Source organism: Rhinoderma darwinii, chromosome 3, assembly GCF_050947455.1.
Source record: "Rhinoderma darwinii isolate aRhiDar2 chromosome 3, aRhiDar2.hap1, whole genome shotgun sequence".
Taxonomy (NCBI): Eukaryota; Metazoa; Chordata; class Amphibia; order Anura; family Rhinodermatidae; genus Rhinoderma; species Rhinoderma darwinii.
The window spans coordinates 288,597,607-288,616,171 of NC_134689.1; the positions used below are offsets into that span (position 1 = coordinate 288,597,607).

Sequence of the window (18,565 nt, forward strand, 5' to 3'; positions counted from 1 at the left end):
TTCAGGCTGCAATTTTCATTACTTCCTCCATTTTCAGACCCCCTGATATGCAGTTTGCAACCTGCTCCTAGTTTCAGACTCTTCTCCTGTGGGAGTTTCCCTCCCATTAATATATGCTGGATGTGAGATCTGTAAGTCCAGGATGCTGCTGTTTTCACCAGCTCTCATGTTTTAGCACAGCTTCATTCCTGTACTGCTTTCTTCTTCAGCCCATGAGGGATGTCTCCTACCCGGTGCTGACATACACTAATTCTAAGGAGTGTGTGATCCTCCTTCCTCCCCCTGCGGAGTCTGCCTGCTTCAAAGCCTGTGTGATCTCTCCCCCCTTACCCTGCAGACTGCCCTCTGTGCTTTCCTCAATATCTACACTCTGATACTGACAGCCTGTGTTTTTCACCCCCACCCCCCATTTGTTTTCCCTATCTCCACTCTCTGATCTGCTGGGTACAACCTGCTATCTCTAACACTGAGAGAAGGGGCTGGAAGATCAGAGAAAACAGTTTAGATCAGCCCTGACAGGAGCAGTGTGATGTCGGATTTATGTAAAAAAATAGCAGCACAACCAGCTATACTGTATACAGGAATTGTTAGACCCTAAAGCAGCAAAATAGTAGGACATTTTTATTGAATACTACTTAGGAAGACGCTTAATTCTGCATTAGAAAATGATCAATGAAAATTCAATACAAAGGTGTCCATAGCCTTTAACCATTTCCCTGCCAAGGACGTTTCTCATACGTCTTTGCAGGGAGGCACTTCAGCAGCCAAGGATGTATTTGATACGTCCTTGCTACTAATGGCTCTAGCTCATGTTAAACTCGGAGCTACAAAAAACGTGCTTCTTTTACGTCAACCTGTGCCTAGCTAAGGCTAGATCGCAGCTAGATCTGCAATCTAGGTTTCATTTTAAAGCCCAGTATCTAGCCTGAGTTAGGGGAGATTGAAGTAGGAGCTGCATATATTTTCAGCCCTCATTTTAGCCCGTGTGAAATAGAGATGGGGCCAGCGGGGGACGTGCTGGCAGTGTGCAGGGAAGAAGGGGAAACTGTGATTATTACTAGAGAGGTATGTCTAAAACAATTCCGTCAGTCAGAAAAGACATTTTGACCCACTGACGTCACAATAAACTATTGTTTCCAACTAGTTCCACGAACAAAATCTGTATTAGTTAATGCATTAGATTAGGTTTAGCGATTTGCGATTATTAATTAGGGTTAGGCTGTGTTCACAAGTCACGTTGAATTTGTGTTTTTTGCCGCCCTTTTTTAGTGTCGTGAAAAAATGGTTTTGCCTACAAAAATTGGTTACCGCACCACTGCAGTTTTTTGTGGTTTCTTTGACATACACACCTAAGACATGTCTTGTATGTATGAACTCCTCACATATTAAAGGTTTTTTGCAGAGTACACCTTGTTTTCCATAAGCACACATTTTTGTTGCAAAGTTGAATTTTCTTGTAACTTTTGCTTATAATCATTGTTTGATAGAAATTAGCATGAAGGTGGTTGTGTATAAATTGTTAGTTGCATTTTCATACAATGTAGATTTTGATAGCATTGTAGCTGTTTGCTGTGTGCAGTATATATATTTAAAATATTTGGCGATGATGGGCAAATATTGCAAGGCTTCTTTTTTGAAAACTCAAGCTCTTGTTGATATAGACGTTCCTAGTATATATGAACTTTGCACACCATGATCATTTTACATTGTTTTTGTGTGTAAACCTCTGCTTAGGCTTCTTTCACACTACTGTTAGTATACGTTTATCTCTCTTCCGTCAGAGGAAGAGAGGATCGAAAGATTAAACAGAAAGCAACGGTTCCGTTAGAATGACCATTGATTTTAATGGCAATTCTTTTGTTTCAGTTGCTTTCCGTTTGTCTCCGTTCACTAGATTTCAGTTTTTTTTCACAGAAACAACAGTTATGCAGACTGAACTTTTGCTTCCGTCAAATAAACGGAAACCTAGCGAACGGAGACAAACGGAAAGCAACTGAAACGAAAGAATTGCCATTAAAATCAATTGTCATTCTAACGGAAACGTTGCTTTTCGTTTAATCTTTCGATCCTCTCTTCCTCTGATGGAAGTGAGGTAAACGTATACAAATTCTAATGTGAACTTAGCCTTATTTGTGAGTTTTAGACACAAATGTTTGTTTTGATGCAGTTGTTTTTTTAAAATTATTCCTGTTTGTCACAAAGTTACGTAAAGGTGGACATAGTTGCCAACAGTACGTCAGTCAATAACCTCTATATGTCAAGACAATTGCATCCATCAGGTCGTCTGCTTTCAGGAGATATATAGGGTTCGACCTTTGATGTGACCAAAGTCGCCGAGTAGCCCTAGCCTAAAAGGTAAAGTGATTTTTCCCATGATTAACATACCTGATCATTAAAGAGTTTTTCAAGGGATACAACATTTTTGTACTTATACTCTATGTCTAAATTAAATAAACTTCCTAATATAAATTGTGTCAAAAATCGGAACGCATTTGTTCCTATTCCCCCTACCTCTGGCCGGCCGAAAGTTATGCTTTTCATTCATGTTTTTTTTTTTTACTTCGACACACGCTCAAGCACAAGCGTTATTATGTAGACAGAACTGTGGCGATACCTCACTGAGTATCGACATAGTTCTGTTATTGAAGCATAAGCAGAGAATGAACTGCGCGGGCACTGAGGAGGCTGTGGATCAATAGGCTGTGGATTTTCTTTGTGTCATTTCAGAAAACTCGGTGCTCGTGCACTGCCCATAGAATAAATTTGGTCTCCCTGGAAAACCCCTGTAAGGGTTCAACTACTGTCTTGGCCGTTTCTTTAATCTCCCTCAGACTTTTATCCCAAGCAGCTGTCAAAGATATTTTAATTATCTTTATATGTGTGAACATATATTGCTTTAAATGGACAGTTGAGTTGTCACTAAAGCTCAAAAACCTGCTGAAACAAGAGCCTACATGGGGGATGGCTATTCTATTTCAAGTCGTTTAGTTTATGGCTTTGCATTTCAGCTGTTACAAAGGCAACGTGAGAAAACGTGCTGACATTGTATTTCTTATGGCTAAAGATATATGTGGAGTTTTGGGATATTACCATATTTAGAATGCTCATGCTTTGCAAGTATGAAGTTGCCACCTACTCTCATTTTCTTATAAATAAAGATGGATCCGCCCCCTGTGGGCAGAGACTGTTTGAACACTGACGCTGCGTGTCATGGTCTCTCTCCAGCCGGCCGGCCTCTCTCAGATCCACCATTGAGAGAGCATTCATTAATTTGGAGCTCATAGACAAATGCAGATAATGTCCAACGTTAATGGACAATGTAAATTCTGCAGCGACATTACTTGGGGGCTCTTGTCCGGGATTCTCAACACAGATCGAAGGCGACAATCGAAGGTGGATGACGGCTAAGATAATGGAGAACTGCACACAAAACCGGTGAGTAAGAACTGTTATTCTTACAGTGCACTTCTCTCTTGTTTTAGCTGCCGTCCAGGTATTGTCTCTTTTGACTATTTGGGAACATGAACACCATTTGTCTATGAGTTGTATGTATGAATTATAGGAATAGGTGTGTGAGTAGAAATGAATCTGTGAGTGTATCTGTGAGAGGCTGAGATAAGGGAGCATTTGTTTTCTGATCCCAAAACATACAGAAACAACCAAATACCGAGATAACACTAAACGGCCTGTCCGAAGTGTTCCCTCCGGCCCCTGGGTTTAGTATGTATTAAGATCAGGTTGCAAATTGATCCTTGCAGAAGTGACGGGTAACCATCCCCGCCCAAGTGATTGTTAGGACTTTCGCGTATCCAGACTGTGACCCATAGGAGGCGCACCTGGCCGGAAGTAAGAGTACGTATGTGGGCTAATCCTCGGACGCCCGATCTGAATGAGTTGCTGATTAAGTAACATCTCTGTAACTAGAAAGTTTATAGAATATCCATGGGCGCCTGAGACAGTAAGATAGTTTGGCTGCTGTTTAGGAAACCGATCAGATATACGCGGTTGCCCTACTGATCAGCAGAAGTGCATAGGGAACCCCCATGACAGACTAAAGGATTTAGCAGAGTGCGTTGGGTCCTGGAGAAAATAAAAATAAAATACTAAAAAGCAGGAACCCCAATGACAGACTAAATATAGGCCGAAGGGTTAAGTAGGCCAGGAAAATAGACTGAAGAGTTAGTGCGGATGTGGCCAGCTTTGTCTTGACCCTGATAACTTGCTGCAGCGTGACTTCACACAGCAAAAGAAAAAGTCGTCAAGATAAGGTTGGCTACATTAGTAAGTCTGGGATTTAGCAGAGGGCATGGGGAAATCTGGATCGAAGTATGCCCGAGGTAAAGTGCTGGCCAGCCGGGAATTGGGGCATAACACCCAAGGTACAGGGTGTGGTAAAACAGCAGCAGATATTGTTAAAAACCAATGTGGGCAGTAAATGAACCTGGAAAAAAAAAAAAAGAAAAAAAAAACGGGAATGCCCAAGTAGGTAGTTTTCAGTTATACTAGAAGGGATGATTTCTTGAGAGATGATGGGCCCTGGATTAGTAGACAGAGTTGCAGAGAACAGATAGAAGTGATTGAATGCACCAGACAAAAATAGGGGAAAAAAAACCACATGGAAGCACAGTTGTCAGTTGTCAGTAAGAATTGACCAGCGTCTATTTCTATAGATAGAGACATTCCAGTAGAAAAGAATGTGCCAACTATAATTCTTCTATGTACAGCTTTATAAACCAAAGGTTTCCAGAAACAAGAGGTTTCCAGGGGTGACAGGCGAGCAGTTATTAGCCAAACATAGAGAGTAAGGCGTCATCAGAATTCATAAAGGAATCAATTAACTCTTCACTTCCTAAAAAGGGAACATTGGGTGAAATGTTCAGGGATTATTGATAGAGAGATGGACGTGGATTAGGAATTGGCTATAAATAGAGTTAAAGCCAATAGGAGAATTGTAAGTGTAATGACCCCGGATTGTAGAAGAAGTGAGATTGATAAAGTGAAGATTCTTATGTATTTCTATCCAGATATGATTGTTGGAATATTCTGTATATCATCTGTCCTAAATTGTCACTAATGAAATTTCCTCTCGTTATAGGAGTTTTCCAAGACATTTTAAACTTTACTGTAAATCTTTTTCCTTTTTGGTTTATTTAACAGTCATTTTAATAATTGCATGGAATGTCTAACAAGATATATTGTTAATCTATAGTAACCGTGTTAGACTAATAGAACTAATGATAAGAGAAGAACGTGTGTTACTTACAAGAGCATGCCTCAGATATCCATTGTGGGAAAAAAAAAAAACATGTGAAGAGGTTTTGTCATTGATTGACAGGAGCACATGGTGACATTTTTACGTTGTAGCTCATAAGTTTTAGCTAGTAAGGGGTTAATGCTACATTCTCTGTTATCTGTAGTTTAGCTGTGTCTGCAGAAAGTGCACATATAGTGCAAAATAAGAACTGTAACTTAAAGATTAAGAGGAAAAAAGCCTAATAAGAATACAGGATTGAGTATTATATGTTTTATGTTCATATGTTATATGTTATTTGTGTTTTATGTGTCGACCACAATGGAAAACTTCATTCATATTTAAATGTAATATGATGCGCATTACTAAATGATTATAGTTCATTGGATGAATAATCCAAGAATAGGAGTTTATACACAGTCACTCTAGTTATATACTTGTTTTACATAAGGTCACACACAAAAGGTATATAATGTGTGAGATTGGATTCTCAGCACTGAGAGTGTCTGGGAACAGCTGGTATTGAGTGACTGGTGTGTGAGTGACTGGTGTGTGCGCTGAACTATTTTTAAAGGGAAATGGTTTCTTTGAAATCACCACATGAGAAGTGAGTCAACAAGAAAGATTTTTATGTCATTGTTACATTTTAGTTTATGATTATTTGATATTAACAAGTTTCTATTGGCATATGATGACGCATATAGTGCACGATATGTTTCATCATTTGTCTTAATAGATTGGTTTATTTAATAATTGACATATACTAATTAAGGAAACAAATATTTTGCTATTTTGCAAAGCTCTATTATTTAATTATAAGAGTATCCTTTCTGTTGAATGATGGTATATACATTACATATGCACATGACACACACACACACACACACACACACACACACACACACACACACACACACAGTAACATGTTGGGAATATATTTTATGAAATGAAAATGCAAATAAGATTACAGCATTCACAGGAGCTGTTGTCACGTGTATGGTGTCAGATTCCTGTCCAGTCAATCTTATAGTTTCTGACATCCTTGCAGCAATTCAGGTTGTCATCCAATATAAGGCTGATGGACAGATTGAAGTTACTGATGATATGCAGAATTTTATGTGTGCAGCACTCTATGGGGATTGCACTGAGAGGAGGAAGACCCCACATCTCAGGCTTATTGAGAACGGTCCTGTCCTCCTTCTGGGCGCAGGGTAAACAGATGTAGGACGTATGTCTGTGGCCCCTGTGACTTAAAATTGTTTGCAAACAGCCCCAAACCTCACTTGAAGCCGTGCCCTCCGAGCCTCCCACAGTTGAAAAGTATTGATAACCAGATAAGACAGTATTTGGAGGCCGGGGTACTGAAGGAATGTGTATGTTCTTATAATAAGCCCCTCTCCCTAAGAAAAAAAAACAAAAAAAAACAAAACTTTGTACCTTCCGTCCTGTATCTGTGTAGTAGCAGCAGCTGCTCTTCTCAAAGACAAGACAACAGACATAGTGCTAAGATTAGCCTCTAGTTCTCAGGGTGCCCCAGGCTGTTAGTGAGATTCTTCATCCAGCACACACTAAGTATATGTCTACTACATTGCTTCCGCAGGGTTCAACAAAGGAGGAAGAGACGGATATATGGTCAATGGGGGACTTGAGGGAATGGGATAAGTCACAGGAAACAGTAGACAGTGAATTTCCGGCCTGGTGGGAAGTTGATTTCTCAGCACATTTGATTCCCCAGTACCCAGATCATCAACATAATTGTATTGAATTAATGACAATAGAGATGAAAACATTAGAAAATGTAACAGGGGATCCAATATCTAATCTAGCTTTTGAGTTTCTTTTGTAGATGGTTCCAGGTACCACCATGAAGGATGCTACAAGACTGGGTATATACTGTCACCACTGAAACAGAGGTAATAAAGTAACAACCACTCCCATCCTCCGTGCCAGCACAGGAGGTGGAGGTGAAGGTACTCGCTGAGGTGTGTAGACTGGCTGAAGGTAAAACCGCAAACATATATACTGACTCTAGATATGCTTTTGGTATTGCACATGATTATGGCCTAATCTGGAGGAGCAGAGATTTTGCTGGATCCACGGGTAAACCCATAATGTTGAGAGAGTGAGAGAAATGTTTGAGGCTCTGACACTGCCAAAGCAGGTAAATATATGCAAAGTGCAAGCTACCCCCGAAGCAATGGGAAATAGACTAGTAGACAAGGCTGCAAAAGCAGCGGCTCTCATGTCCCTCATAGAGGAGGACGTAGTATTCTTGACCAGCATAGTATCTGGTCCCATAGACATGATAATATTAAGTAGACTACAAAGTCAAGCCATATAAGAGGAAAAAGGACATTGGCAGACAAAAGGTGCCAGTGAAGGGGAGGATGGAATATGGAAGGTGGGTAACAGGATGTGCCTACCCAGAGTCCTCTTCCCCATGATAACCCAACTAATGCACGGACCAACGCAGGTGTTAAGAGAAGGAATGAGTGCAATGGTGAGCAAATGGTGGGTACCCCCGGGGTTTCAGCAAGTGCTGTTGCCAGATTTGTCCAGAGGTGCATGATATGTGTCTGCCATAACATAGGCAAAACTGTGCAGGTTGCAAAAAGGCATTTGGTAAAGGCAGACTACACCTATCAGCGACTGCAGATTGACTCAGTTACCAAAGGTGGGACAGTATGAACATGTACCGGTCCGTGTAGATCTGTTCTGGGTGGCCTGAGGCGTGGCCAGTAACGTGGGCCACAGCAAAAGTAAAAGATGGCTCTCAGAAGTGGTATGTAGATATGGGGTCCCTGAGACAATAGAAAGTGATAGAGGAATTCACTTTACTGGAGAGGAACTCCAAGACATCCTGCAGGCCCTGGGTATAGAGCTGCTTTTCACACCCTGTATCCCAAGAGCAATGGGAAGGTAGAAAGGTGGAATGGGACTTTTAAGTTAAAAATACAGAAGGTCATGGCTGAAACTCATAAACCATGGACTGAGCGCCTGTCCATTGCCCTCTGACCTCACCCGTTATGTGGGAGCTCTGAAGAAACAGCTCACGCAGATGTATAAATATGTTTATGATTCCATTCCAGAACCTAAGCGAAAGGAGGACATTGTATACAGCCAGGGGACTGGGCTTGTGCAAAGAGACACCGTAAAGCACTAGAGCCGCACCGTGGCGCTCCGTACCAAGTCCGACTCACAACTTCCACATCCGTTACATTGGAAGGAAAGAACTTGGACACCCGCCAGTCACTGCTGGAAGGTCCTCAATCACGATGAACTGTGGGTCTCGTCAAGCTCTGGCTGACCTTCATCTTCTCTGTCATCTCTACATTACCTATTGTCTAAATGATGAGCGAGAAGAAGAGTTTAATGACAAGTTTATCAAACATCAAGTGATATCCGTATTGACTAAATTGCTGGACTGTTGTATATGTCTCTATTCAAAGACGATGCCATATCTGAAGATAGATAACGTTATTGCCTTGGCCTTGCGGTCCAATCTCTTTTCCCTAGCGCTTAACCCTTACTCTCCTGGAGTTGTCCTTCGTGTAATAGCAGCGTGGGCATTGGTTCCCTGGCTGTTTTATCGTGTAAGATATTCAAAGAGGGAAGCGCTGTGGAAAACAGATCTCAGGCCAGGAATACTGCCATCCATGATTAGATGTTACCCCAATGACAGTGTGTGATGTGTAAACAGAGGACAGGTTAATAAAAATGACATGTTGTTTGATGCTGTAAACCTCACCAGCTGTGAGGGAAGAGACACAGAATATGTACAGTCTGGGGATAAGAACAACTGGCAGCTCCTAGTGCTCAGAGAGAGCTAGAAAATGGATGACGCAGGGTCTAGAGGGTGCAATACGAGGTAATCTAACTGATAAAGGGGGGGCATCGATGAATGCCACCGGACAGGGCATGATCTTGTTCTCCTGGATTGCAGGAGTGTTAACTCACTCCAGGGATGTGCTTCCACCCAACATGTATGTCATATATGTGGGTACGAGGCATATAAGTGGTTGCCACCCAGGAGACCAGGAATATGTACCTTAGCTAGACTACAACCAGCTACTTAGATAGAGATATATTATGTAACATGTTTGATTGCAAAAGTATCAGCAGTTAAGAAAATAGCACAGGATATTAAAGTGCATGAGGTCCAGACCACCCTAAGAACCGAGGTGGGAGGAAACATTCAGAGCCACCTGTTTATGTGACACTAAATGCTTCCATACCTGATAAAGTGATCTGTCAAGCCGTAGAAAACCACCAAGATAGATGGTATTGCCCGAATTGTGAAACCTGTATTTCCCTAAATCTTCAGGTGTGTACAGTATGTAACGCTGTACGCGCACCTATTGCTAGACACGTATCCTGAGTATTCATCTCGCAGTGAATGGCATTAAATGCCCTGGTCTAGGGGATCTAGCCAGAACGTAATCTCGAACGAATATTCGAATACATGGCTAAGCAATTTTATGTTCAAAAGAAGGGAATTGTCAAAGATATTTTAATTATCTTTATATGTGTGAACATATATTGCTTTAAATGGACAGTTGAGTTGTCACTAAAGCTCAAAGACCTGCTGAAACAAGAGCCTACATGGGGGATGGCTATTCTATTTCAAGTCGTTTAGTTTATGGCTTTGCATTTCAGCTGTTACAAAGGCAACGTGAGAAAACGTGCTGACATTGTATTTCTTATGGCTAAAGATATATGTGGAGTTTTGGGATATTACCATATTTAGAATGCTCATGCTTTGCAAGTATGAAGTTGCCACCTACTCTCATTTTCTTATAAATAAAGATGGATCCGCCCCCTGTGGGCAGAGACTGTTTGAACACTGACGCTGCGTGTCATGGTCTCTCTCCAGCCGGCCGGCCTCTCTCAGATCCACCATTGAGAGAGCATTCATTAATTTGGAGCTCATAGACAAATGCAGATAATGTCCAACGTTAATGGACAATGTAAATTCTGCAGCGACACAGCCAACTCTCCACTGGGTATCAAAGTCAAAGATGTTCGATTCCTTAATAATTTCCAAAAAAGAACAAATTAAATAACCAAACAGGAAATCTAAGTGTTAAAAATATAGCACGTGGCTGTTATGTGATCCGGCCCCAGGAATATGTTCTCAGCTTATATCAACTGCAGGTCATATGGTTGTGACCCTGGTGCCATGTGAGAAAACGATATGCCCGATGACACTGGCACACAACAGTATCTGCAGTTGCTAAACAGGGAAGGGTCCAAGAGCCTCATGTGGATACTGAGCCATTTGATGGGGAACACTAATCTACACGGACAAATCTCTGATTTTTTCTAGGCCAATGTATTCAATAAAACACAGTGTTTTACCTCTCTTCTATGAAGGACGGACTCTTCAAAAACTGTTTGAAACGCAGTTCAAATGCCTGTCCAATTGTATTGATCACCTCTTGAGCTTTGCTGTTTGGGCATTCCAAAATGTGACAAGCTAGAAAAGATGTAACACTTATCATTATGAGAAATCTCTGCATCATATTTCTAGTGCTATTTGAATGAGTTTTATACTTCATACCTAATTTAAAAAAATATATATATATAAAAAAAGACAAGCTGTTTTAAAAAAAAAAACAAAGACGAAAAAAACAATCAGCAATGTGTGCCGCAAAAAATCCCCATACAGTACCAGCCACAGGGATACCCCTAAAAATAAAACAGGGGGCCAGCCAGCAGGAAACTTACATCCTCTTCCTTGTTCCTCTTGCTAGATATTGTATGTTACCTGTTTCCTCTTCATTACACCTGTACTTTACACCAATATTTTGAAGCCCAACAAAAGGTGCATGGGTTAATAAATTTGGTATATTTTACCACTCCTCTTAACCCTTTCAAGACAAAGCTCATTTTGGCCTTCAGGACCAGCCCCATTTTTTTTCAAATCTGACATGTGTTACTTTATGTGGTAATAACTCTGGAATGCTTTTGCCTATCCAAGCGATTCTGAGATTGTTTTCTCGTGACATGTTGTACTTTATATTAGTGGAACAATTTGGTCAATAAATTCATTGCTTATTTGTGAAAAACACCAAAATTTCGAGAAAATTTGCAAAAATTATGATTTTTCTAATTTTAAATGTATCTGCTTGTAAAACAGATAGTAATACCACACAAAATAGTTACTATTTCACATATTCCATATGTCTACTTTATATTTGCATAGTTTTTTGAACATTATATTATTTTTCTAGGACGTTACAAGGCTTAGAACTTTACCAGCAATTTCTCACATTTTCAAGAAAATTTCAAAAGGCGATTTTTACAGGAACCAGTTCAGTTCTAAAGCGGCTTTGAGGGCCTTATGTACTAGATAGACCCCATAAATCACAACATATTAAAAACTGCACCCCTCAAAGTATTCAAAACAGCATTCAGAATGTTTCTTAACCCTTTAGGCGTTTCACAGGAATTAAAGCAATGTAGAGGGGAAATTGAAAAATTTGTAATACATTTTTTTCTGTAACACAGAAGGTTTTACCAGAGAAACGCAACATAATATTTATTGCCCAGATTCTGCAGTTTTTAGAAATATCCCACATGTGGCCCTAGTGCGGTAATGGACTGAAGCACCGGCCTTAGAAGCAAAGGAGCACCTAGTGGATTTTGTGGCCTCCTTTTTTTAGAATATATTTTAGGCACCATGTCGGGTTTGAAGAGGTCTTGTGGTGCCAAAACAGTGGAAATCCCCCAAAAGTGACACGGTTTTGGAAACTGCACCCCTCAAGGAATTTTTCTAGGGGTATAGTTAGCATCTTGACCCCACAGGTCTTCTGCTATATTTATTGGAGTTTGCCTGTGAAAGTGAAAAATCTACTTTTTTTCTGGAAAAATATAAAAAAAAAAGATATTTGCAAGGAATAAAGAATAAAAAGCACCCCAAAACTTGTAAAGCTACTTCTCCCGATTACAGCAATACCCCATATGTGGTACTAAACTGCTGTTTGGACCCACAGCAGAGCTCAGAAGGGAGGGAGCGCCATTTGGATTTTGAAGCGCAGATTTTGCTGGATTGGTTTTCAGTGCCATGTCGTGTTTGCAACGCCCTGGAGGGAGCAAAACGGTGGAAACTCCCCAAAAGTGACCCCATTTTGTAGACTACACCCCTCAAGGAATGTTTCTAGGGGTATAGTTAGCATTTTCACCCCACAGTTTTTTTACTGAATCTAGTGGAATTAGGCCGTGAAAATGAAAATCTACTTTTTTCTGAAAAAACATAGAAATGTTTAATTTTTACAATGAATAAAGGAGAAAAATCACCCCAAAATTTATAAAGCAATTTGTCTTGATTACAGAAATATGCCATATGTAGTAATAAACTGCTATTTGGACCCACGGCAAGACTCAGAAGGGAAGGAACAATATTTGGCTCTTGGAGCTCAAATTTAGCTGGAATGGTTTTCGGGTGTCATGTCGCATTTGCAAAGCCCCTGAGGTACCAAAACAGTGGAAACCTCCCAAAAGTCCCTTTAGGGGACTGGAACGAGCGATCATTAGGTCGCTGGTACAATACACTGCAGTACTAATGTATTGCAGTATAATATTTTTACAGGCTCCTGTAACAGCGCGATCGCTGTTCCTGTCCATTAGTCCCGGGTGTCAACTGTAATACACAGCGGACACCTGCAGAATATGGCGCGGGCGCAGCGCATGAGCCTGCTCCATATATAACCCCCCACAGTAAGACATGCTATGTCGTGGTGCGCGAAGGCGTTAATGCGCAGCGGATGGTGCAAAGTGAAAATTTACATTTTCCACTGATATGACATTTTAACGCACAATATGTTGTGCCCAGTTTGTGCCACTGAAGACAAATACCTCATACGATGTTGAGCGGGTTCTCCCGGATATAAAATATCATATATGTGGACGTAAGCTGGTGTTTGGGCACGCTGTGGGGCTCAGAAGGGAGGGAGCGCCATTTGGCTTTTGGAGCGCAGAGTTTGCTTGGTAACTGTTCTGTTTGGGGTTTTGCTGGTATTTCAGTTTATGATGGGGGTATGTGTAAATTGGGCAGAGTACATCAGGACATAATAAGAGGGTATAATAATTCGGTAAATAAATAATAATCCGCAGATATGTGGCCAATGTCGCACTGATAAATGGCGCCCGATCTTATCAGCTTTTGGACACTGCACAATTTCTGTCGCTATATTCTGAGAGCCAGAAATTTTTGTATTTTTTCTTCACGGGGGCCGTGCGAGGACTTATTTGTTGCGGGACAATCTGTAGTTTTCATTGGTACCATTTTAGGGTACATGTGATTTTTTTATCACTTTTTATTAGATTTTTTTGGCAAGCAAAGTGACAAAAAAACAAATTCTAACAATGTTTTTTGTCTTTTTTTTTTTTTACACTTTTCACCGTGCGCTATAAATGACATTTTACTTATTCTGCGGGTTGATACGATTACGGCGATACCAGATGTATATCGTTTTTTTAATGTTTTGTGGCATTTGCGCAATAAAATCACTTTTCGATAAAATTATTTATTTTCTGTGTCACCATATTCTGAGAGCCATAACTTTTTTATTTTTCAGTCAAAAAAGCTGTGTAAGGGCTTGTTTTTTTGCGGGACGGGTTGTCGTTTTTATTGGTACTATTTTAGGGTACATGCGACTTTTTGATCACTTTTTATTCTATATTTTTGGAGGGTTGATGACCAAAAAAATAGTGATTCTGACATTGTTTTTTAATTATTTTTTTTGCGCTGTTCACCATGCGGGAAAAATAATATTATAGTTTTATAGTTTGGGTCGTTACGAACGCGGTGATACCAAATATGTGTACTTTTTTTAACATTTTCATTTTTAATAAAAGACTTATTATAGGAAAAAAAGCATTTTTTGTTTTTGTAACTTTTATAACTTGTTTTTACACTTTTATGAAACATTTTTATTACTTTCTTATTTACTTTTTACTTGTTTTACTTGAAGACTGGCAGCACTGATAGCTGCTATAATACATTACACTACCTAGGTAGTGTAACGTATTATAAACTGTCAGTGTGACGCACTGACAGGAAGCTTATGAGGACCGGCCTCCGGCTGGTTCTCATAGGCTGCCTTGCATGGCAGACCCGGGGGCCGTTGTGTGGCCCCCGGTTCTGCCTTATAACTGACTGCAGCACCCGCAATCGATCCCCGGGAAAGTTTGTTGTAGCAACAAACTTTCCAGTTTGTTGTAGTAACAAACTTTCCAGTTCGTTGCTACAACAAGCTTTCCCTGCGATCACATGACCAGGACCTGAACCAATTAGGTCCCAGTCATGTCTCCGGGACCAGAGGCAGGGGTTAACAGCGCGATCCGGGTGTCAGCGCTACTCTGAGACACCCGGATCGCGCTTTTAACACCCACCATGAATTCACGTCGGCACTACACAGAGCTCAGCAAATGCCGACGTGAATATACAGTGGGCGGTCGGGAAGCGGTTAAAGGGAATCTGTCACCAGCATTTCACCTATGGAACTCTACTCACCCCTCGCTGGCCGCTGCTGTCAAAAGTTCATTGCCGTTTTCTCCTAAACTCCTCTGACCGTAAATAACGGTCTGCAAACATTTTGCGCCTTTTATGGTAATAATTAGTTTAGTTTGTTTCTCTTCTCATGCCGCCCACCGCCGAAAACTGGCCTGCCCTGAATGCCGAAATCCCGTCTGAGATAACGTGCATGCGCCCATGATGTATGGTCCGATACTCTTCCCTGATTCGCCTGGGCCTCAAATCTAGTGACTACGTCACTATTTAGTCCCGTTGTGTGCACACACAAGAATAGGACATCGATGCGGAAGCGCGGGATTTCATGCGTGCTGGGGGTAGGCGAGTAGCTGTCATTCAAAAGTAAGGAGGCGGAGTAAACTCTGAAAGGCTTGAGGAATGAAGATATGACTCTTTTATGCTCATTTGCATACGGTGCAGGAACACTAAAAGACTGAATACTAAAAGTTACAGAGCTTACTTACAAGATAATTATAGGTTACATAAAAAAGATTTTTCACCCACTTCCACAAGGTACTACTGGTTTAATAGGTGAAATGCTGGTGACAGGTTCCCTTTAACCGTGCCCCTTTTTCTAGAAATTTTCAAAACTGTGCAAAATGTGTTCAAACACAAAATAAATTTGTAACAATCGGTTCAATTTCCGTCAGGATTCTGGCACACTTTGCTCCCCGTATGTGTCTGAATATTGACTTTTTTTTTTCCAGAAAACATTCTCATTTTGAATGTGGATATGCTGTTTAATCATTTACCACTAGATGTCAGTGTTTACCAGGTAGTGTCTCCTAGGGCGAGCACTACGGTTAAAAACGAATGCTTACAAACTTAAGGGACTAAGTTCCTTCTACAGTATATTGCAATATGTTTATCTGTTTATTCATAGTTATAAACTCTTAATTCCACTCATATGTCCACTAGAAACTCATAATTCCGCTCATACTTCTACCATAAACTTTGAAGTGTGGGAAGACCTAGATATAGGTTATATCCAAGCAAATATGAGGAGAACATGTACCATTCTGTGGTCAACTTTATCTTTTGATTCATAATTTACCAGTTAATGATTTACAAATATTTACAGATCACAAATATATATATTTTTCAAATGTGGTGCTTTTAAAAATTTGGTACTTTAAATCCACGGGATGTCTATTCACAATCTCTGCACTTCGTTACTGTTTCTGTGGTAGTTACAGCAGAGGAAGCGTGATCTCGCGAGATTACGCGGTAAATGACAGGTTACAACGAGATCACGCTTCCTCTGCTGTAACTACCATAGAAACAGTAACGAAGTGCAGAGATTGTGAATAGACATCCCATGGAATGTCTATTCTGTCTAAACACTTCAGTATTGTTAATATGTTAGTATAAGACAGCACATAAGGATCTAGCAGGATCCCTATGTGCTGAGTAAATGAATGGAGAGAAGTGCATGAGGCTGATTGGTCACCGTCATACACTCCTCTGTACAACGCCCACTTGGTCTAAAGTAAAAATACGCCCAGTTGGGCATTAAGCAACTCATTAGCATAAATCTAAAAACGCTAATAAAGTGGTAAAAATAGATCGTTTATTTAAATAAAAAGCACTGCTGTCACCTACATTATAGCGCCAATCTCCTTATGTAGGAGATAGGGCACTTATAATGTGGTGACAGAGTCTCTTTAAGACTCCCTACCAGCAGGACCTCTGGAAGGAGAACCAGTACCTTCCAAGAATCGTTCTACTGTATCACTGCCATTGCTAAATCAGATCTCCTGTAGGATACACCTTCTTCATTGATTTTAGTTTTCACTATTCCATTGTAACTACCATCAGCACTTGTAGAATTCAGCTTGTCTACATGAGTGTTTGCCAATGTTCCTAAACAAGTACCCCCTACTCAAACAAATGACATCAAAGTGTCTACTCCAAGGCTATGATCATACACTGTGCTGCCTATTAAAGGAAAGCATGAGCACAGTGCATGTACCCCCCAGAGACACGGCATTTACCCCCAGTGTACATGTACCACAGGTTGAGAACCTAGGGTTTAGAACACTGCATTTTGGTTAAAAGGCTTTCCTGTTCCCTCTCTCGTCATCCATAAATTCAGCTCTGGCTTCCCTTACTTATGGTGGACCACTGAGCGCCCATACTAATCTGGGAAGACTACAACTTTATTAGTGACACGTTTATTGGGGAGATAAAAGAGAGTGTACATTGGTGATTATTCGGGAAGAAAACAGGAAACGTGGTATATAGCATACCTCTTTGGTTTACTGGATCTTTAGCTACATACGCAACATAGTCAGTGGTGTCCTGAAAATAAAAAGAAAGTACATTTTCAATAGAAAAAAATCTATAGATTATACAAGTACAACTGCTATGTACACGCAGGGCGGATTTGCTGCAGAGAAAGGGCCACTAAACCTAAAGCCCAAAGATTATCAGAGTGTAGTTAATAAAAAGAGTTGCTAATGTCCTTAACTCATATGTATGTAAATGTATCTGGAGGTTATCCGACCCAGAAATATATGAGATAAAGTAGTGATCATGGGGCAGACTCTTTTCTGGAAAGTCTGTTATTAATCCCATTGAAGAACATTATAGTCAGCCTCTCCCCAGCCCAATATGGCTTCCTACAGGAAACAATAGATTATATTCAACGCATAGCAAAGCATTATTTGATAACGGATACTGTAGGATGTGTCATTTGTAAACTAAGGCTCTATTCATATCTCGTTATGTCAATACCTTCGTAGTATCTCCTGGTCCTTACGCTGAATGTAGCCACAGGCCACCATTCACCAGACGGAGGCCAAAATAGTGTCCTTTGGGCCTCCATCGGGGTATGCTGCACTCTCCTATACAGTTGGACTGTGCAAACCAATTCATATGGTACAGTATCATTTTTTAGGTACAGGTTGGTGGGATAATCCCAATGTATACCTAAGACGTATACAAAAACAAAATGTGAATAGAGCCTAATAAAAGATAGTTTTGACCTAGAGTGTTGAAATATTGTTGCTGGAATTATTACAAAAGGTCTTATAGCAGCTGCATCTAAATAAATAAAATATATTTATGTAATCTGAGAAAGCAAACATAACATGGAGATTCCAATAATAATATTGTAATGGTATATCAAATTGTAAAAAAAAATATGTAATTCTTCAATAGGGAAATATTTGTCATACATTAAACATACAGTATAGTTGTAATAATATTAATGGTGATGATGATGAAAATGTTTTAATACAGACGTGTACTTACTGGATCTCCACCAGAAGCGAATGATATTGACTGCATGTGATGGTTTGCAACTACCTAGAAAATAAATTATATTTATATATATATATATATATATATATGAACATAGAGGGTGAGAAACAACGCATATGTGCTTTATATTTTACTATCATTAATACTGATTCTGTATCTTAAAACTTCTTATATCAAAATAAATATTCATAGTGCGGACAAATTGTGGTTTATTGCCGCAATGAACACAAAATTGCATCAAAACTACTTGTGTGAATCCAGTCTTAATTTCTAAAGTCTCGGACAACCCGTTAGGCTTATCTAAGCAAACACTACTTATTTACTGTATTAAGTGTGCTACACCAAAAAATATAAGCGTATCTTACAAATGCATACGTTTTGTAACTTTTAAAACTTATATTTCACTGTATACCACAAACGTGTACACAAAACGCGATGTGAACTGAGCCTTAGTCTTTTGAGTGCAAAGAATATTTTATAGAGTATATTTCTTTGTATATTTTTGGTTGTGATTA

General features: G+C 40.0%; 1 protein-coding gene across 2 annotated transcripts in view; it reads right to left on the reverse strand.

Moving 5' to 3' along the window:
* SHC4 (SHC adaptor protein 4) overlaps positions 1-18,565 on the reverse strand; it is an 82,768-nt gene that overhangs the window by 10,846 nt on the left and 53,357 nt on the right. For both annotated transcript variants that reach the window (XM_075858029.1, XM_075858028.1), the window contains exons 5-7: positions 18,042-18,095; positions 17,036-17,087; positions 10,610-10,727 (exon numbers count right to left, since the gene is read on the reverse strand). In XM_075858029.1, the coding sequence (XP_075714144.1) occupies positions 10,610-10,727; positions 17,036-17,087; positions 18,042-18,095 (224 nt within the window). The remainder of the gene's footprint in view (positions 1-10,609; positions 10,728-17,035; positions 17,088-18,041; positions 18,096-18,565) is intronic.